General features: G+C 39.4%; 1 protein-coding gene across 2 annotated transcripts; it reads left to right on the top strand.

Moving 5' to 3' along the window:
* Nucleotides 1-524: 524 nt before the first annotated feature.
* Nucleotides 525-20,685, top strand: GDE1 (glycerophosphodiester phosphodiesterase 1). Of its 2 annotated transcripts, none has more exons than XM_045461701.1 (6): nt 525-958; nt 9,642-9,817; nt 13,387-13,492; nt 15,906-15,998; nt 18,117-18,328; nt 20,054-20,685. In XM_045461701.1, exons 1-6 carry the CDS (start codon nt 698-700, stop codon nt 20,199-20,201), a joined length of 996 nt encoding a protein of 331 aa, XP_045317657.1. In that variant the 5' UTR covers nt 525-697; the 3' UTR covers nt 20,202-20,685. The 2 variants fall into 2 exon arrangements, with proteins under 2 accessions (XP_045317657.1, XP_045317658.1); XM_045461702.1 differs by having other exon boundaries at nt 850-958; nt 9,646-9,817.
* The last annotated feature ends 1,575 nt before the right edge of the window (nt 20,686-22,260 follow it).

Genomic DNA, 22,260 nt, shown 5'->3' on the forward strand with positions numbered 1-22,260 from the left:
TTGAGATAATACTTATCGACGAAGACTGTTGTGAGAATAAATGAGATAATGCATAAGACAAACGTTTGCTGGCACAGAACCTGGAACATGGTAAGCGCTCTACAAATGTGAGCTGTACTCCCTAAGCACTATTATCCACCCCCGCCCGTCCCCCCACGAGAATGTAAACCCCAGGAGAGCAGAGACCCTGTTGGTCCTATTCATTCCTGTATCTTGAGCGCCTGGACTGTTGTTTGCACATCCTGAATTGAATAAATAAGTAGTCTAAGTGTCCTGCCCCTGCAAGGCTTCCTGGGCAGTTTCCTCAAGGGCAGAATGAAGAGTCACTAAGATCCCTTCCAGCTGTACAACCATGAGACCGCTTTTGTATCCCACCCGCTTCTGGAGTCTGAAAACCTTGGTTGAGGTCTCAACCCCAGAATAACCCAAAGCTATTTTGGAACGTGAGCCTAGCGCCTGGGTCCACCTTCGTTGCCATGGCAGCGGTTCCGCCCCCGAGCTCTGCAGATCCCCCACCCTGATTGGCTGAACAGCTGCCTCCCTCTCCGGATGGGGCCGCCGCCGCCATTGTGCGGCGCTGGTCCCCTAAGTGGGTTCCCTCTGCGGCGAGTGTCTTGGGCTTTCGCCCTCTCTTCTCGCTTTTATCCGGGAGCCCGGCGGGTCCGGGACTCCCGTCCGTGCCGGTGCGGGCGCCGGCATGTGGCTGTGGGAGGAACAGGGGGGCCTCCTGGGCCCCTTCTCCTTCCTGCTACTGCTGCTCCTGCTGGTAACGCGTAGTCCCTTCAATGCCTGCCTCTTCACCGGCAGTCTCTACCTCTTGCTGCGCCTGTTCAGCTTTGAGCCTGTGCCCTCCCGCAGAGCCCTGCAGGTGCTCAAGCCGCGGGACCGCGTTTCCGCCATCGCTCACCGCGGCGGCAGCCACGACGCGCCCGAGAACACGCTGGCGGCCATTCGGCTGGTGAGTCCCCCACGCCTCGCGCCCCCCACCCCCGCCCCTCCTGGGAGGTTGTACTTCTGCTTGACCTTCCGAAGGTTCTCCAGTATTCTCATGATACCTTTCGTACACAGGGAATATATCCCAGTGGCCGTCTATCCCTCTGAAGTCAGAAATCTCCCAACTTATTTATATAACACAGCAAATACCTACATATTTGCTATATGCCAGGCACTGAGGACACACTCCTAAACAAGACAGAAAGGGCCTCGGCTTTCACAGAGCTTGCGCTGGGATGGGGAAAATCCGCCTTAAACAACACACAAGTGAGATACTTTAAGAGAGTGAAAAGTGTAATGAAGAAATAGGGTAGCGGGATAAGGAATGACTGGGAAGAGGACTTAGGCTATTTTGGATAGAGTAATTAGAAAAATCCTCTCAGAAGACATGTCTTGAGCTGAAACTGGGATTGTGAGAAGGAGCCAGCCTTAGATCGGGGAGAAATGTGTTCCAGGAAAGGAGAACAGCGAGTGCAAAAGCCGGGAGGTGGGGACGATGTTGGAACGTTCAGGTAAGAGATTATACACTATGTGATCTGACTTCAAGGAACAAGAACAAAGACTGGCAAACGAAGCAGGACATGTGGCCAGATTAAGTACAGCCTCTGGCAGTAGTTGAGTTTATTCTAAATGGATCACATTCACAGGAGCTGTGTTTGCTTGTCCTCCAAATTATCTCTCTCCTTATCACCTTTTTCTCCAAACACACAGTTTATGCCAGACAGCCCCGGCAGCTGGACTCCTGATCCAATTTCTGCCTCTTGTTCACAAGCTCTCCTGAGACTCTTGCTCCCTCCAAGCGCCTGGCAGTCTCCCTCCTGACTTCATAATGATAGTTTGCATAGTAAGAGAGATTTACACTTATACAGGTGCTTTTGCATCTGTGGAAGTACATCTCTTCCTCACATTTCTTTGAGAGATTATTTTAACACTGAATGGGTAGGAAAACTGACTCAAACACATGCAGTTCCTTCTAGAATTCAGCCTTCTGGTTCCAAGCCCCAGTGCTTTTCTTTGTCAGAGATTAGACCGTGTTCCGGGATGTAAAAACTTGGACTCGCTATCTAGCTAGGGACAGACAGTATTACATAACGAGCAAGTTACTTAAGCTTTTGTGTCCCAATTGGAGTCCCCAGTAGGGTGTGGAAACAAGACACCATCAGGGCACCTTTCTTCACTCTACCCTCCCCGCCTGACTTCAGTTTCCCTATCTGTAAAATGGGAGTGATATTGGTATCCACCTAATAGGCTATATAATTCAGTGAGGTAGTCCACAGAAAGTGCTTGGCCCATGATAACCTCCACAAATGTAAGCTCTTTAGGCCAATAATCTAAAGATGGCCTTCATTTTCAAAATCAGCTCAGTGGGGCGCCTGGGTGGCTCAGTCAGTTAAGTGTCCGACTTCAGCTCAGGTCATGATCTCCCAGTCCGTGAGTTCGAGCCCCGCATCAGGCTCTGTGCTGACAGCTCAGAGCCTGGAGCCTGCTTCGGATTCTGTGTCTCCCTCTCTCTCTGACCCTCCCCCATTCATGCTCTGTCTCTCTCTGTCTCAAAAATAAATAAACATTAAAAAAAATTTTTTTTTAAATCAGCTCAGTGTAAATGTAAAAAATTTTAAGTTTGAAGAAGGAAGGGGGTCAGGAAGGCAGCTTTTAATTTAGTGGAGGACACCTGACTCTGTTAGTAAACCAAGTTAGACTTCTCTTATGCTTCTTTCCCCTTGGTTCTTTGTGGGGCTTTTGTTTGTTTTTGTTTTTTTTTTAGTAATCTCTACACCCAACGTGGGGCTCAAGCTCACAACCCCGAGATCAAGTAGCATGCTCTACCGACAGAGTCATCCAGGCGATTTAATATCTTTCTATTTATTTTTAAATAGAAAGCTAGAAAAGGTGCTCTGTCTCCCTTCCATCACAAAGAACCAAGGGAAGAGGCGCTTGGCTGGCTCATTTGGAAGAGCATGCGACTCTTGATCTCAAGGTTGAGAGTTCCAGCCCTGTGCTGGGTGTAGAGATTACTTAAAAATAAAATACTGGGATGCCTGGGTGGCTCAGTTAGTTAAGCATCCGACTTTGGCTCAGGTCATGATCTCACAGTTGGTGAGTTTGAGCCCCACATTGGGCTCTGTGCTGACACCTCAGTCTAGAGCCTGGAGCCTACTTCAAATTCTGTGTCTCCCTCTCTCTTTGCCCCCTCCCCTTCTCATGCTCTTTCTCTTTCCCTCAAAAATAAATAAACATTAAAATAAATAAATAAATAAATAAAATCCTTAAAAATAAATAAAAATAAATATAAAGATATTGAAGAATGTATTTTACATTCTGTCTTACACTCAAATAGGTCAGGTGAAGTAACATAGTTATACAGGAGAATTGTCATGAAAAGAAAGATAATTATAAGGAAAAAAGTACATAATTGCCATTGGCTTCCATTTCAACTAACCTTTATGTAAGTTGCCTTAAAGTATAACTCAGTGTTAATTGAACACAGAAGGCATTCCTAAGTATTGATCAATGATGTAGTGGTTTGGCCAGGAACACATTTGACTGAATATTAATCATATTAAACGAGGAAGTATGTATGTGAAATACACATACACATATAGTGTTTCATATCCTGTTGTGTTCTAAGGGAATTATAGTAATTTCCATTCATGTTTGGGTTGTGCATATCTTTAATATGTGTAATAAACATTGTGCCAAGTTGATTCCTGGTCTTAAGAGGAAATGAATTGTGTTAGTTCAACTTGTTTGAATATCGATGAACTTTTTATCTATAACAAAATTTAGCTGCTGAATACAGACTGCAGAAGATAAAGTCGAATCCTCTCTCAGCTTCGAAAGGAACATGTAGTTTATTTCCATCAAAGTTTGTTTTTTGTCCTGTTCTTCCTCCCTTTGTATGTTTGCAGCTCATAATTTATATTCTCAAGCATCTTACTATGTAAAAAATCAGGAAAGACATTCGGAGAATGGTAGAATTTCTGGTAGATTATAAAATTGATATAGAAGGAAAAACTTGAGAGAAGTTAAATAAGTGTATTCCAAAAACAGATACGTGATTATAAACAGTGACTGAGGAATTTAATTATACCCACAGTCCATTCTCTGCACAGGAGCCAGAGTGCAGCTTTAAAAGTATAAATCAGATTATGTCCAGCTCTTATTTACAATCCTCCAGTGGTTCTCTACTGGAATTAAATAAAATTTGAACACCTTCTATCTTATATCTTTTTCAAAGCCCCTGTTCTCTGTTCCAGCCACCCTTGGTGCTTGTTAAGATGCTTTTGGCTTCATGTAATGGAGACTCTAACTTCAAACATCTCAAACAATAAGAGGACTTAGTATCTCACATGACAAGAATATGTGGGAGAGGTGACTTCTAGGATGGTTTGTTCAGCTGTTCAATTTATGTTTTTGAAAAAAAACTTTTTAATGTTTATTTATTTTGAGAGAGACAGAGTGAGAGTGGTGGAGGGGCAGAAAGAGGAGACACAGAATCTGAAGCAGCTGTCAGCACAGCAGCGGGGCTCAAACTCACAAACTGCTAGATCATGACCTGAACCGAAGTCAGACACTCAACCAACTGAGCCACCCAGATGCCCCTCAGCTGTTCAGTTTGTAATCATGGGACTCAGGTTGTGTTGATCTGTCTGCTCTGCCATCTGCAGCATATTTACTAGTCTTCCTCATTGCAGCCCCATTCTTACACATTACACCATCCACTCTCAATCCCTCTTTCTCAGAAGCCTCGATCCTACACACACACACACACACACACACACACACACAGAGGGTTTGGAATTAGTTCACTTACTCCGAACACAAGAGAAAGCTGAAAAACGGGGCAAGACTAGGTCTCTACGAGCAGGGAAGAAGGGGAATAGATTTGGGTACATAGTCAACACTTTGTGACTCCATCCTACATTGTGGTCTTTCTATTATACTTGCTATTTCTTTTACTTGGAAACTCTTTGTATGGTTTTTCTCCCTTTGATCATTAAGGCCTCAGCTCAGATGTCATATTCTTTTTTTTTTAATGTTTATTTTTGACAGAGAGACAGCACGAGTAGGGGAGGGGCTGAAAGAGAGGGAGACACAGAATCCGAAGCAGGCTCCAGGCTCTGAGCTGTCAGCACAGAGCCCGAGACGGGGCTTGAACTCACAGACCGTGAGATCATGACCCTAAGCGGAAGTCGGACGCTCAACCGACTGAGCCACCCAGGCGCCCCTCAGATGTCATATTCTTAGGCCTTCCTTGGCGGCCTTGTCTAGTGACCCTCACCTGCCTTAACCTTCACATTACTCTCTGTTTTCTTTTTCAAAACATTTGTCAGCATCATTATTTACATGTAACATGTTTGTAATCTGTTTCTCCCTACTGAAATATAAGATCCATAATCCTTTTCTTTCTTGTTCACCACTGTCTCCTCACTTCTTAAAACAGTACCTCCTATCTCATAGGCACTCAGTAAGTATTTGTTGGTAGGATTGTGATGTATTAATACCCAATAAATCCATAAGAATAGATACTCAACATTATCAGCTATCAGGAAAATAGAAATCAAAGCCACAATGAAATACCTATTAGGGTGGCTATAACAGACAGACAATAACAAGTTTCGACAAGGTTGTGGAGAAATTGGAACCTTCATACACTACCAGTGGGGCAAACAGTCTGGCACTTCCTTAAAAGGTTAAACATAGAGTTATCGTCTTAAACCATACATCATGCAAAAACTTGTTCGTAGATTATTCAAACAACAGAAATATCCATCAGCTGGTGAATGAATAAATAAAATGTGATATGTCCATACAATGGAATAGTATTTGGCAAGAAAAAAGAATGATGTCCTGATACATATCACAACGTGAATGAACCTTAGAAACATACTAAGTGAGGGGTGCTTGGGTGGCTCAGTCAGTTAAGCATCTGACTTCGTCCGACTTCGGCTCAGGTCATGATCTCCCGATTTGTCAGTTCAAGCCCCACATCCAGCCTTGTGCTGACAGCTCGGAGCCTGGAACCTGCTTTAGGTTCTGTCTCCCTCTCTCTCTCCCCTTCCCCTGCTGGTGGCACTCTGTCTCTCTCTCAAAAATAATAAAAAGAAAAGAAACATGCTAAGTGAAAAAAGCCAGTCACAGAAGACTGCATATTATATAATTCTATTAAATAAAATGTTTAGGGGTACCTGGGTGGCTCATCCTGTTTAGCATTTGACCCTTGATTTGGGCCCATGGTTTGTGAGATCGAGTCCTGCATCAGGCTTTGTGCTGACAGAACATGGAACCTGCTTGGGATTCTCTCTCCCTCTTTCTCTACCCCTCTCCTGCTCATGTGCTCACTGTCTCTCTCTCTCTCTCACCCTCTGTCTCTCTATCCCAAAATAAATAAGTAAACCTTTAAAAAATAATAAAAATAAATAAATAAAGTGTCTAGAATGGGCAAATCCATAGAGATAGAGGGACTTAGAGGGGTCGGGAATGTGGATTGCTAATGGACACACGGTTTCTTTTTGAGGTGATGAAAATGTTCTAAAATTGTGGTGATGGTTGCACAGCTCTGTGAATATAATAAAAACCACTGAATTGTACATGGATGAATTATACACCAAAAAACTCTGCCGTTCCGTGTTTTAGTAGTGGTTTTCATTATCAGTCAACACAAATGAAGTTCTTTAAGTGAAGTTACAGTATAGTGATGGATATTTAAAACGTACTTTTCAATGAAACAGTTAAAAAGTCATGTAAGTATAATGAATTTGTTAAAGCAAATAGTTTTAAAACCAACTTTATCAAAGTATAATTTACATTAATAAGAGACATTTTCATTGTACAGTTTGATTAGTTTTGATAAATACATACACCTGGGTAACCACTATCTTAATCTATATCCATCACCCCAGAAAGTTCCTTTGTGCTCTCTTTGGAGTTAATCCCCCACTCACCCCTCTGCCCCAAGGCAACTATTGATCTGATTGCTATTACTATACTACACTGTGCTATTCTATTACTTAAATTATTAGTATAATTTTAAAATAAATTATTTCATTTTATTTTTTTTTAAGATTTTTTTTTTTTAATGTCTATTCATTTTTGAGAGAGAGACAGGGCGAGAGAGAGCATGAGCAGGGGAGGGCAGAGAGAGAGGGGGACACAGAATCCAAAGCGGACTCCAGGCTCTGAGCTGTCAGCACAGAGCCCGACGCGGGGCTCGAATTCATGGACCGTGAGATCATGATCTGAGCCGAAGTCGGACGCTCAACCGACTGAGCCACCCAGGCGCCCCTAAATTATTTCATTTTAAATAAAATAAATTTTATTTTTAATTTTTTAAAATAAATACATTTAACATAAAATAAAGTTTTAATAAAATTGCAATGTTTTTATAAACTTGTTTGTGTGAAATCTTATGTGAATGTTTTATGTGAAATTTTGTATGTATAGAAGAAAAGATACTATTATGAAGAATTGTTATAAATGAAAAGATGAGTACGAATTATATACTGATACATGAATTAGAATCAGGAGCTTACCTTTTTGCCTCTGTATCTGGAATAACATAAAAGTCCTGGTAAAGAAAGTTGAATGCAGCCATTAGAAGATCTGGTCTGAGAAACTCTCTAATATGGTGATTCTTTTATAAAGCTTTTGTTTGGGCCTTCATAAACTACTTAGAAAAGACAAATAAATGAACTCATTAGTTCTAGTAATCTTGCTAAGATACAATGTCTCCCCATTGTTATTTCTTGTATTGCAACCAAATAAAGATGGCCCTAATGAATACAGATATAATTGAACCTAATTATAGTGCCCGCCTCAAGGACTAAGGAGAACATTTGTGTCACAGTGAGACAGTTGCAGTGTGAATACTGAAAATGTCATCTTGTTTTATGTCATAAATGATATAATCCATATTGATTTCCCAATGTATATTCTGTCTTTAATTTAGAAAAGATGTCTTTTAATCTTATAAAACGATAAACTTTTTAACCAGTGTAAGATGTAATCGTTATTGTAATGGCTTTTTCTCTGAAATGTGTTTTCTGAATCAAAACTTACGTTGAGAGCCAACCTCGAGCCAGGCACCAAGCTTGGTAATTTACAGGCATTCTTTCTAAATCTTCACAACTCTTAGGAGCATTAGAAAAGTATCATCTTTAAAAGGATGAAACTGAGCTTAGAGTATGATAAGTAACTAGATGACACATCCAGTGAGTGATAGAATTGGGATTTTTAGATGGGGAAATCTTGGTCATAATGTGGATGTCAAACTTTGAAGCTTAGAAGAAAATATAGTTGTGTTATATCTTTATAAATAGAGGTAGGAAAGGATTTAAATAAGGTAGAATAATCTATGCCCATAAAGGACATGACTGATAAATTCAACCATGTTACAATTAAAAATGTGTTAAAAAGAACACAATAAATAGCAACGGCTAACATTTATTCAATGTCTACTGTGCACTGGTACAGAGTTGTACACCATTTCCAGGTACTTAATTGTAATTACGTATGTAGCAAATACATAAAGACCTGTAAGGGAATGGCACAGGAATGATGCACATCAACTTGAAGATGGAGAAGAAGGGGGAGAAATTTCACTCTATCTGTAGGGTCAGTAGTAAACATCTAGTGGTTAAGAGTACAGCCTCTACTGTGTCCTAGTTTGTACAACCCAGAGCAAGTTTCTTAATCTCTGTTTCCTCATCTGAAAATGAGAATATCAATAGTACCTACCCAAATATGGCAAGAATCAAATGAGTTAATACATTTAAAGCACTTAAAATAGTGCCTGACTATATAAAAAGGGCTTATTAAATAGTAACTATTACTGTGTTTTAGGGCAGCAAGAGATAGAAGGAAATACGGCAAAATATTAACATCTGTGAAGTCTTTTTTGCTGTATACTGCTCTGGGTGTTTGCATAATTAATTTTTTTTTTAATTTAAAATCTTGATCGTGGTGAGCATTTCATGTCTTCATTGTGACAAGCCAAGGAAGCAAATGTGGGCTAGCGTGTCTCAGAGGAGCGTGCTCAGGTTCTCTTTTTATATATTCTAATGTTCACGTTCTCTTTGTAGATAAATTCTAGTGTACCTTATCGTGCTTACCAGCTTGTTGGCCAACAGCTAGTGCTGCTCACATAAACAAATGTAATGTCCCCTAGAAGCAGGCCTGGTGTTTCTGATACAGAAGGTAGAGTTAAACCAACAAAACCCTGGCTCATCCTGTTTATGCCGAAGTAGTGTAATATACAGCTAATCAACAAACACAGGGTAATCAGAGATGCTGTACCAAATAGTGTAGGTAAACATGGAATTTGTCTAAATATTTGTAACTGTGAGCCATTAATGGCCCAAAGAGTTAAAGCAACCAAAGAAAACTTAGTTCCAGAAACCTCTCCGTCTACTACCATGGGTGGGGAATTTGAAGCATTTGAGGAATCCCTAAGTGTGCAGGTTGAAGGAAGGTTATATCATCTGGAAAAGTAGAAACTGGAACTGGATGGGTTGCTATTTGTTACAGGAAGGGGAAGGAATCGGTAAGAGAAGCTGTCTCCTTAGCTAGCCCTGTTGGTTGTCTGGAGCATTTAGATTGTAAAGTGACCTTGGCCACTTGCCATTAATATTGTTGATGTTTTTGTTAAGGCAGCTAAGAATGGAGCAACAGGTGTGGAGTTGGACATTGAGTTTACTTCCGATGGGATTCCTGTCTTAATGCATGATAACACAGTTGATAGGACGACCGACGGTACTGGTCGATTGTGTGACTTGACGTTTGAACAAATTAGGAAGCTTAATCCTGCAGCAAATCACAGGTTAAGGTAAGTGGTTCGTTGTCACTTAAATGTACCTTTCAGCTTTGTTGGAGATCACAGAAAGACACTGGCACCTTCTAATCACATCTTCTCCAGGAAAATTGTTTTGTTGTGTTTTGTTTTGAATTGTATACAGGTTTCCCAAGTAATGAGCACGGTGCCAGAAACAACAGAAATAAGGCATGGATGTTTTTCATCTTTTCCCACTGAGGCCAAATTTGGCTTTGGAATTATTCTCAAGACAATACTCTATCTAGTCACTAACATTACTAACATTAGACAATTACTCTGTACTGTCATATAAATTTTATATATATAAAATATATATACAAAAAATTATATATATATTTATATATGTATAAATATATATATACATATATATATATATACACACATATATATATCAGAACTAGTCTTGTAAGATATTCCACAAGAAAAAGGTTCTGTGATTAACTCAGATCAAGCAGTATACTCTAGATGTTCCCCTTGGGGACAAACAGTCCACATCAACAATTCTTACCTTCAATTTAATGTTTCCCAAAAGTGAACGATCACAGAACCCACACCATTCCCACCATTAACAGCTATAAACACATTGGAATTAGTATACTGGGAAATAAACTTTGGAATGTGGTTATTTAAATCCCTCCCAAAACGTGTGCTCATTGTTACTCATCTTGTATCAGTTCTCTGGACAATGATCAATACTCCTTGAGTATTCAACCCAGTGATTATGTTATAGTCCTCTATAAAAGATTAAGACTTTATTTTCCTAGGATCTGAAAGAAATTACAAATAGGGGCGCCAGAGTGGCTCAGTCGGTTGAGCATCCAACTTCGGCTCAGGTTATGATCTCACAGTTTGTGAGTTCGAACCTCACATCAGGCTCTGTGCTAACAGCTAGGAGCCCGGAACCTGCTTCTGATTCTGTGTCTCCCTCTCTTTCTGCCCCTCCCCTGTCTTCTCTCTCTCTCTCTCTCTCTCAAAAATAAATAAACATTAAAAAAAAAAAAAAGAAAAGTCAAACAAAGGAAATTATACCTTAATCAAGAAAGAATATTGTTAATGGTTGAAAGTTCTAAGTGCAGGCTCTGGAATTGCTCTTTATTTCATTGTTCTGCTATATGCAAGAGAAAGGCAGGTTTTAATACTGCAGTGACATTGTAGCTAATAAGATGTTGGCTTCAAAGTCAACAATTAAAGGAAAAAATGCTTAGGGTCATCATCACCTTTAAAATCCTTTAAGGAGGTATGATATTGTGGATAGATCATCAAGGCAGAAAATCAACAAGGAAACAGTCTTTGAACAACACGTTAGGTCAGATGGATATAACAGATACATGCAGAACATAACATCCAAAACAACAGAATATACATTCTTTCAAGTGCCCATGGAGGCTTCTCTAGGATAGATCACACGTTAGACCACAAAACAAGTCTCGGTAAATTTAAGAAGATCATATCATGCATTTAAGAATTCATATCATGCATCTTTTCTGACCATAATGGTATAAAACTAGAAATCAGTCACAAGAAAAAATTGGGAAATACACAGACATGTAGAGGCTAAATGACATGCTACTGAACAACTAATGAGTCAACAAAGAAATCAAGGAAGAAATTTAAAAATATATGGAGACAGATGAAAACACAACAGTCCAAAATCTTTGGGACACAACAAAAGCAGTTCTAAGAGGGAAATTTATAGCAATACAGGTCTATCTCAAGAAAAAGAAAAATATCAAACAATCAAGCCTAGTTTGGAACTAGCAAAAGAAGAACAAACAAAGCCCAAGGTGAGTAGAAGGAAGGAAATAATAAACATCAGAGCAGAAACAAATGAACTAGAGAGCAAAAAAACAAATAGATCAATGAAACCAAAAGAGGATTCTTTGAAAAGATAAACAAAATTGATAAACTTTCAGCCAGAGTCATCAAAAATTACCTGTAATGATTCTGGAAATCCATAGAGGAGAGAAACCACTGTTTGAAAATGTTGGAGTCTATCATGTAAGCTGCTACCCTTAAATAAAATCCAAATTCTGGATTCTAGAGAATGTCTATAATTACAAGGGGCTAAATGCAGGGCGACAAGTTTAGTAAAAAAAAAAAAAAAAAAAGACCAATGGCTAAATTCTTCATGATCATATTCCATAATTCTGTAAACTTTCCAAGTTAGAGAAGTTGAATGATTTGGCAGAGGGAGAGGGGATGCAGGGAGGAACCTTAGAAAAGTTTTACAATCCCCTTTAAAGCATTGCTCTAAGTCTTGATTTGCTAATTGACTTTCTGTATGTTAATAGGCTTGACTGTATTAATATACACATTAAATAATATATTAGTTTTAGTGCTTTCATTTAGTGGAATTACAACAGAACATGTGTAGAAAACTATTCATTCATTAACATGCCTAAAAAACGTTCACTTTTCCTGATACTCCAGTGCGTTCTAAAGAAAGGAATATGTGAAAAATTTTTAACTCATAAAAAACCTCTAGACACAGAAGGAAAATCAAATGAGAAATATCCTCTGGGTAACCATCCCCCATTACTGTATTACACTACATCACTGTACATAGTTGGGTTTTTTTTTTGTTTTTTGGGGGTTTTTTTCTAATCTGTAATGAAAAACAGACACTAAGAACTAATGAAACACCTTTCTAACTTCAGGGGAAAAAAGGTACGCTCTTGGAGTCAGTATACCATCTCAATGTCTTTAACTCAGCCAGTCTTTATCCTACAGTTGGAACTTGTTGCATTTTCTTTGTTTGAACACCAAATGAAGTAATAGGCTTGTGCTTAGGGACCATGTTATAGGAAAAATAGGTATTTTCTCTAGAACTGTCCTCAATGCTGTGAGAGGCTCATCGTGAGAAGGGGCATGGAAACTAAGACTGGCCAAAGGAATAGCAAATTCGTGTCTCTTCTCTCACTCCCATGGAATAGGCATTGAGTAGAATGGCTGGCAGAATTGCCTATACTCTTGAAATTATCTTTTTTTTTTTTTTTTTTAGCCAAGATACTACAGTTGAAATGATACGGTCGAATAAACATAAGTTAAATCGTGCAGAATGAAATTTCATTATCTGAGAAAAGCAGATTTCTTATATATCAGGCACTTAACTTTCTTTTATCAGAAAATTATGTATAGAAGATTATTTTAAACAGTTGCACATAAATGTACAATACAGTGAACAGATTTATATATTCGTGGGAATTTCTCCTGCATAACGTTCTATTAGGGCAATTACAGTCTTAAATTTAAGTTTCAAGTTCTCCAGAGGTGGCATTATATTCTGCCCTTCGGTGAGTAGAGTTACTAATTATATCATAAACTAGTAATTTCATAAAAATTAAATTATTTTTGTTCTTGTTGCTGTTCTTTGGTCAAGAATATCTAATCTGGTTTAAGGACTTAAAGCAAAGTATCCTTAGACTTCGGTATGGTTAAAGAAAGGAAGTCAGGGAAAACCCACTTTCCTGTTGGTTGGGAGACATTTGTCAAATGTCTGTTTCACTAAACTTTTATCTTTGTCTTTTTTCTGCAATACACTATTCCTTTTCCCTTTCTTATAGGAATGATTTCCCTGATGAAAAGATCCCTACCCTGAGAGAAGCCGTTGCAGAGTGCCTAAACTATAACCTCACAATCTTCTTTGATGTCAAGGGCCATGCAAATATGGTACAGTTTATACCATGGACTTCACAATTTAATCGCTAGTCACTTCCAAAATTAACTATATATTTTGTTACTTATCCTTCTTATGTTATTTTTATAAGTTATATTTGCTTATTGGAAGTTTGCAATGCACAGCTCCACATCTTTAGGGAAATAGTAAATTATGGAACTTTTAACCTTTGATGGAACCTTTTAACAACTCCGATATTCTACAACTAACACAAAATAGGTTTCTCTTCCTTGCATAAAGCATTTACAAAAGATAAACCATAAAGAGGCACTTCGTGAACAAACCATTCAGCTAACCTCGTAAGAAAGAATTCAGGAGTCAGACACAAGACCAGTTGCATCTGGCTGATAAGTTAATGGTTTTAGATGGATAACTATCAACTGAATTTCAAGAGAACTACTATACATAAAGTTTCTGAGAGCTAATAGGATATTTATCTTTTACTTAGAGTTATCCTTCTTGTATGATTTCTGTTCTTATGTATAGTTTTGTTATTCTATGATTTGAGTAGATAAACTTTTATGATAAAATTATTATAATTTCTTCAAATATGTATGACATTCCTAAGTAAAATTTTGCTTATATTATATAACATATACTTTTATTCATAAAAATATATTATTGCAATGGAAAATCAATGGGAAAATATGATTTAGATTACATTTGTTCACTTACAACCAGCTTTTCAAATACAAATGCTTTTTTTCTGCATTTGGACAACTTACAGGTATTTTCCTCCCTTGAAAGCTATAATCAGTAATGGCCACCATTCTGATGATGTCATTTTTTTTTTTTTTTTTTAATTTCAGCCTATAGTTGAAACATTGAAACCAGAAATAAGAGCCCAAGTATATATCCTTACTGTAGCACAGTAGACTCTCATTTTTGAAGAAAGGAAAATGGTGCTCTGGCTCATTTATTATTATGTTACTGATAGTTGTATGCATGTAAGTGTCCCAGTCAGCCCACATCTGAATCACCAAGAATACCTATTAAAAATACTAATTGCTGGGCCATATCACCTAGAGAAGAAATTCTGAAAATGTCTGGGGTTGTGGGTCAAGGAACATGTATTTTTAATGAGCACCTCAGGTTTTGTTGATGATATTGCCCACATTGGGATCCCTGATAGGTCCTACATTTCACCCACGGTGTACTGGCCTTCATGCTTATTCTCTTTAAATAAGGGGGTGGGGAGAAGAAAACATATATTTTTTAAATTCAGCTATTTGAGATTTGGTGCTCACAGGTGGTTTGGCAACAATGGATAGAACAAAGTGATCTAATTCACAAAATGGGAGTATAAAGGAACAGGTGTAGTAAATTAGAGATAGTAGAGCCCAGGAGCCAAGATTATGGGCTTTGGAGTCCAATAGACCGTGATTAAACTCTGTCACTTACTAAAATGTAACCTTAACCTTGATATGCTTCAGCTTCCTCATGGATAAAATGGGAATAATAAAAGAAACAACTACATAGGGTTGTTATGAGAATTAAATAAATGTTGGTGAAGCGTTACACATAAAGCATACATTAGTTCAGACAACAAGAAAACTTTGGCTGGATAACTCACACTCTGTCACATTAGTGAAGGGAAAACATGACATGAATAGTTTCTATGTTCTTTTTTCTTTTCTGGAATGCATTTTATTACTTATATTTAGTTATAGGTATGTGTGACTTTCCAGAACTTAGTGGTATTTCAAGAATTATGATATAGCAACATTACACTCCACCTAGTCACCTCTGTTGTTAGTTGCTATTGATGCCAGTGGCCAAATCTATTAATTCACTAGAGGTTACAAAGTATGAGTGTTTTAGCTCCATCATTTCTTCTTCATTTACTCATCTGGCAACTACAAAAAGAAACTTCTGCTCATCTTGGGAAGAATTGGAAGACTTTCAGCTCTTCCCAGTTCCTTCCTTGTCCCATTGTTTCTGCCTCCATGTTGGTGATGAATGCCATTTCCTCTCAGTCCCCTGGACTGAGCAAATGTACTCTTAGTAGTACCCAGGCTGGTTGACTCATGCTTAGGCTAGGAAAGGCAGAGGATGATAGAGTTATGGGTATAAAAGGACTCTTCCTAGTGCCTAAACAAGGTTATAAGGGAAAGGTTTAAAATTTTGCTTTCAGCCTCCACTGCCATACCAAAAGCATGACCAAAGGGATGAGCTTCTCAGCAAATAGTAAAGCAGCAGTACCTCAGTTTCCCCTCTGTCTGCTGTAGGTGTGAATTTAAGATGTTTCCCAATGGATAATGGAATCTACCCATACTCCTTTCAACATCTCATATATTAGTAAAGTTCTAATTTATTCAGTAGGGTTGTATTTCATAGGTAATAGTTATTAGCTGAGACTGTTGCATTTAAGTAAATTTAAAATACGTGAATTTCTCTGCTTTACAGGCTACTGATGCTCTAAAGAAAATATATATGGAGTTTCCTCAACTATACAATAATAGTATCGTCTGCTCTTTCTTGCCAGAAGTCATCTATAAGGTAAATTCAGGATTTTTATTGTACATAATACTAGGTTAGTTGATGGTGATCATAGAAGTGGCCCAAGTAAGCATAAGCTAGATGCCTGTGAAATTGAACTGAATTTCAGTTAAGAAACTCCTCTTTTAACAAGAGAAATTCAGAAAGGGGAACGAACTCCTACCCTATTTTAAGACACCATGATTCCTCTTTAAGTTTCTTCTTTTATGTTGTTCATAGGCTCATTCAGATTACTTTAGTAAGTGCTCTCAGAACAAGGAGTTATGTACCTCTTCATCTTGCTAAGTAACAGAATAAACTTTTAAAAAAACTCTTAATGATGGAGAATTTAAAATATGCACAAAAGTAGATGGTAGTATAACGAGCCCCCCTTTAACCTTGACCCAGCTTGTTTCATCCATACCCCCGTTTATGTACCCCAGCATTATTTCGAAGTAAATTCCGCACATCATTTCACCCATAAAAATTGCATTATATATCTTTAAAAAGTTATTCCCCTTTTTAAAAAATACAGCCACAATACAACCATTATCCTATCTAAAACCATTTAGCCCTTAAGATCAGGAAATATCTAGTGAATATATAATTATTCATTTGTCTTAAAAAATATTATAAATGGCTTTTGTTGTTTATAATTGTTAATTTGAATCAGGACCCAAATGAAGACTACATTCTGTAATATAAAATCTTAGAACCTGTAAGTTCTCCTTTTCCCTGCATGTATTTATTGAAGAATCCAGGTTGTTTTGTAGAGTTTACCCAAGTCCAGATTTTGCTCCTTACGCCATGATACAGTTTAACACATTCCTCCCCTGTATATATTTCCTATAAATTGGTAGTGAGAGCAAAAGACTTGATCAGTGGAGGTTCAATTATCCTTGGCAAGAGAATCTCAAAGGTGAGGGTAGTTTTTTCATCAGGAGGCACAAAATATCTGATTGACTCTTTTGTTGTTGTTTACAGCTGCTATTGATGCCAGCAGCCAGCTCTCAATTTACTGGCAAAATCTTATTATTTTAGTCTATCACTTCTTCACATATTAGCTAGAATACTTCTATAAAAATTCTCGTCTACTATTTAGTTATGCAATTGGCAATTAAATGCTTAATCCTTAACTTCACTTACCAGTTCCCAAGATATTGAGTTGGTTCTATAGCCTTGTTCACAGTGACCAACAGAGCATGCATTTAAAGTTTTACAGGAAGAGTGGAACCTATCCAGATACAAACTGTCATTGAGATGAATAGCGTCATGGGGCTTTCAGACATTTGGGTCAGTGTTTCCCAATCTTACTTGACCACAGAGGACTTCACAATGTAAGCTATATTGTCCAGAGGAGCACAGAACACAGACAGAAAGAATTACATCCGCATCTCCCCATTTCTCCTTGTCCGTCCCCAACCCCCACCCCTACTTCTCTCTCTGTTCTCCCTTCTCACTTCCTTCTCACCCCACTTCCCCACCCCCACAACTCTTTCTCAGCCATTTTCTCTAGAAAGAATCTAAAGCTAACCAACTCATCTGGAAATGATCATGGTTCTATCCTCACTAAGTTCTAATTACTTATCTCTGGCCAGAATTTAAATTGATAACCAACAGAAAGTTTATTCTTGTGACATGAAAATTTGACCCTGAGATTGTAATTTACTCATTTTATTTATTTATTTATTTATTTTTTTAAACGTTTATTTATTTTTGGGACAGAGAGAGACAGAGCATGAACGGGGGAGGGGCAGAGAGAGAGGGAGACACAGAATCGGAAACAGGCTCCAGGCTCTGAGCCAACAGCCCAGAGCCCGACGCGGGGCTCGAACTCACGGACCGCGAGATCGTGACCTCGCTGAAGTCAGACGCTTAACCGACTGCGCCACCCAGGCGCCCCATAATTTACTCATTTTAAAGGTAGAGATTGCGAAGGAAGTGTTCTTATTTATACTGTATAGTAAATGCTTTACATCCCTTACATTATTTACTCAAAAGGTTTATATCTATTTAGTAGACATGGAGGCTGTTATGGCCACCTCATCAGAAAGAGCAGATTGGCTAAATACAAAGAAAAATGAGACGTATTAGATTTTAGATATGATACTTATTTTAATTTCCAAAATTCCTTTTCAGATGAGACAAACAGATCAGAATGTAGTGACAGCTTTAACTCATAGACCTTGGAGCCTTAGCCATACAGGAGATGGGAAACCACGCTATGATACTTACTGGAAACAGTCCATGTTTGTGGTAATGGACATTTTGCTCGATTGGAGCATGCATAATATCTTGTGGTACCTGTGTGGAATTTCAGCTTTCCTCATACAAAAGGATTTTGTATCCCCGTAAGTTGAAAGGTTTTTTTTTTTATCTTCTTCTGACAAATTTCCTGGAATGCTCTTCTTGGAAAGGAAGGACTAACGGTGGACAGCCTGAATTGGGTTTCACCCGCAAAGCCCGCCATGCCTTTATATTTATTTTTTTATTTTATTTTTTTAGAGAGGGGGTGAGCAGGGCGGAGGGGCAGAGGAAGGGAGGGAGGGAGGGAGGGAGGGGGAGAGAGAGAGAGAGAGAGAAGAGAAGAGAAGAGAAGAGAAGAGAAGAGAAGAGAAGAGAAGAGAAGAGAAATCTTAAGCAGGTTCCACACAGTACAGAGCCTTATTCAGGGCTCAATCCCATGACCCTGGGATCATGACCTGAGCCTAAATCAACACTTGGACACTTAACCCACTGAGCCACCCAGGCTCCCGCCCACCATAGCTTTATTAAGTTGGAATGCCACTGGCTTCTTAGGTGGGAAGAGTTCAGACATACTTCACTGTTTCCAAAATAAGTTGATCAAATATTCTCAGTTTTTAGTTTTAAAGAAAAACCTAATAAAAAATAAACCTGCCAAACTATGATGAGAGATAGATTATAAGTCCTTGTGATTGGCTCCCTTTGAAAAGCAACACAGATGCAGGGCAGAGCCCCAGTGAAGACATCCTGTGAGCACCTACCTTACCCCTCCCACTTTCCTTCCTGCTCTGCTCTAAATTATAGGCTCTGCTCCATTGCTTCCCAGAAAACTTTCCATTCCCTAACCTACTAGCAGTCTCTGACCTTTATTGTGGTAATCTTATAGCTGTGTATTTCAGCTGATTAGAGTTGTTAGTTTTGGGTTATTTCAGGTATGTGTGCATTCAAGTCAGTCAACATTTGATGTAGGCCTACAGATTTGCAAGGTATTACTAAGAAGCTGAAGATGCTGTGGTAAAGAAAGCCATGGTGTGCCTTCATGGAGTTTACAGTCAAGTAAAAGAGAAGTTGCTAACCAAATCAAATGCAATAAATATAAAATTACAATTAAGATAAACGCTATGTAGGAGAGAACAGTGTCCATTTACTGTGTAATTTGACCTAATCATGGGAAAACATCCCCCAGGGAGGTGACAACTAAGCTAAGATCAGAAGGGTGAGTAGGGGGCGCCTGGGTGGCTCAGTCCATTAAGTGTCCGACCCTTGGTTTTGGCTCAGGTCACGCCCTCACAGTCTACGAAATCGAGCCCCACATTGGGCTCTGCACCGACAGCACCGAGCCTGCTTGGGATTCTCTCTCCCTCTCTCTCTGCCCCCCTCTCTCTCTTCAAATAAATAAATACACATTTTAAAAACAAAAAGGGTGAGTAGGAATGGGAGTGTGGAGATCCAAGTCACGGGAAAACACGTGCAAAAACGTGCTACAGCAGGAAGGAGCCTAGTTCTTTCAAGGACTTGAAAGAAAATCCATATTTTGCGACACCAAAAGGAAAGGGGGAGCATGGTGTAAGATGAGGCCAAGGAGATGGGTGGGGGCAAGCCAGTATGGCCTCCAGTATGACTTCTATTTTGGTGTAGGGTGTCTTTAGTAAGTCACTGAAGTGTAAGCTGGAACAACGTGGAGGAGGTTCTGGTGCTGGGTTTTGAAACACTCCCTCTGATTGCAAACAGAGACCAGTTACGAGGCTCTTTTTGGGCACTGTTAGTACTCAATGAGTACCATGAACAGTTGGTCCTTGTTCTGACAGGATTGGTTTGTCCTCTTTCTCCAGGGACTACCTGAAGAAGTGGTCGGCTAAAGGCATTCATGTTGTTGGTTGGACTGTTAATACCTTTGATGAAAAAAGTTACTACGAATCGCATCTTGGTTCCAGTTATATCACTGACAGCATGTTGGAAGACTGTGCATCTCAGTTCTAGAATTTTCCCCCAGGGAGGAAATCCGGGTATAGAAACTGCCTGCTGGCCTCAAGCAGGGATATCAAAATACCCTTTGTGCTAGCCCAAGCCCTGGGGGATCAGGTGGCTCATATAAGCAATAGTCGGTATTTGCATTTTTACCTGAACCAAAGCAAAACCTGGTTTTGCCACCTTGTTCCATGGAATGCCTGAGTTCAACAGTGTTGCTCTTGAAAATCTGGGTCTGCAAAAAAGGCACAACAGTTCCTGCCCCAACCTAGCTGATGGGTACACCAAAACCCAGTGAGGATAAGCACAGATTGAGTTGTGCAGTTTGGGGTTGCAGATGCAAATGCATGGGAAATGCATGATCACTCAAAAGTTGACATTTTAAAACTTGACACACTTACGTAATTTACTTATTTAAAATATTTGTATTCAGCTACATTGTCAATGTACTATAGACAGCAAACTTGTGACCATACTAATAAAATCATTAAAAGGAGCACTAAGGGAAAACTGTGTACCAAGCATAATGTCCTAAGACATTAGGAATTCAGGGAAGCCGCTCTCTGCAATCCAGTGACCAGTGACCAGAGGCAACAGCCCCTGGTGAGCCTTCATTGCGAAGCAAAGAAAACCGTAGGTAAGTCTTGATACCAGTCCGAGGGATTGTTTATGGTCTCTTGAAATAAGAGCTATGAGCCACTAGGGGGCTGAGTTACACTCGTTCGGGCTGTTGTACAACATGACACTAGAACTGCAAGAACCATCTAAAAACATCTAGACTTACCCTCATTTGGCAAATGAGAAAACTCAAACCTGTAGAAGGAAAAGGTCTTCCTCAGAAATGACCCAGCTGGTGACAGCAGAGCCTGATCTCCTAAAACTAAAATTTCTTAACTATTTGCCACAAACTTTTTAATGGTTTAATATGCCTATCTCAAAACCCAGAAGAATCCTACAGGGGTATTTTCCTTTTATGGATGAGGAAACCAAGGCAATGCAAACTTAAAGTCACCTACCCAAGCTGTCCAAGTCTTCAGTGCAGTTGAGATTCAAATCCAAGTGAATCTAACTCCAGAGCCCCTGCTCTTAACCATTTGCCCTGTCTGCATTTACAATGTAGAGCCCTTCATTCCCAGCTCTCTGCTCCTCCACGTAAGCTTCTAGTGGTCTTAACTGTGAACTTAAGTGGCAATATTTAAGACGATATGGAGTCTTTAAAAAATTGCAAAGCCATCTGTCTCCCATAGCTGCGTGTTCCCACCTTCCAGCCCCATCTGCGGTCTTGACCACAGGCCCTGAGCTTAGTCATGACTTCCTCCTGAGCTCCAGTGGGTCACCAGCCTCACACTCACAGCAGCCAGACCACCAGTCCGCACAGCTAGATGTCAGAGAGAAGCACACCGAGTTTTGCTACGGTTGGTGTTGGCAAGAGCATGATAGATGGGGCTGGGGACGTTTTCATCAATATTTACAAAGACATTTTCTCAAATCTAAAGATCAACAACAGGACAAAGATTTATCCAATGAATGGAACAAATAACTGCATGTCCTTTCATGTCACATCATGACTAGAATGTCAAGAGGAGGAGGTGACCAAAGAAAACGTCTGCAGACTGAATCCCCACTTTGGCAAACAGACTGCACAGCAACCAACAAGGGAGGAATTCTCTTGGAGGCAGCACAGCATTAACCTCCCTTCTGTTGTGGGAAGACCTCTTGAGAGCCTCTTGACCTTTGTCCCAAATCCATTTTGCCCTTGACTCGGGCCCAATTAAGGATTTCGATCTAGTGCTAAGATCCTTGAAGATTGGAGAATTTGGATGAAGAAATAAAGTGTTAGTACTACCATTAAGCACCTGGATGGCTTAGTATAGGGCTTAAAAACATAGTATTTGGGATCAGAGAAAACTAAATCCAATTTTATGTTTAGCAACCTAATATGTGACCTTGGGCAAGTTACTTGATTCATTTGTACGATAGGGGCAGTATTGGTACCACCCTAGGGAGTGGCTGATTAAATGACAGGGTGCATGTAAAAGGCTTATTAAATAACTAACATTTACAGACTCCC

This window comes from Leopardus geoffroyi, chromosome E3 (genome assembly GCF_018350155.1).
Source record: "Leopardus geoffroyi isolate Oge1 chromosome E3, O.geoffroyi_Oge1_pat1.0, whole genome shotgun sequence".
NCBI lineage: Eukaryota > Metazoa > Chordata > Mammalia > Carnivora > Felidae > Leopardus > Leopardus geoffroyi.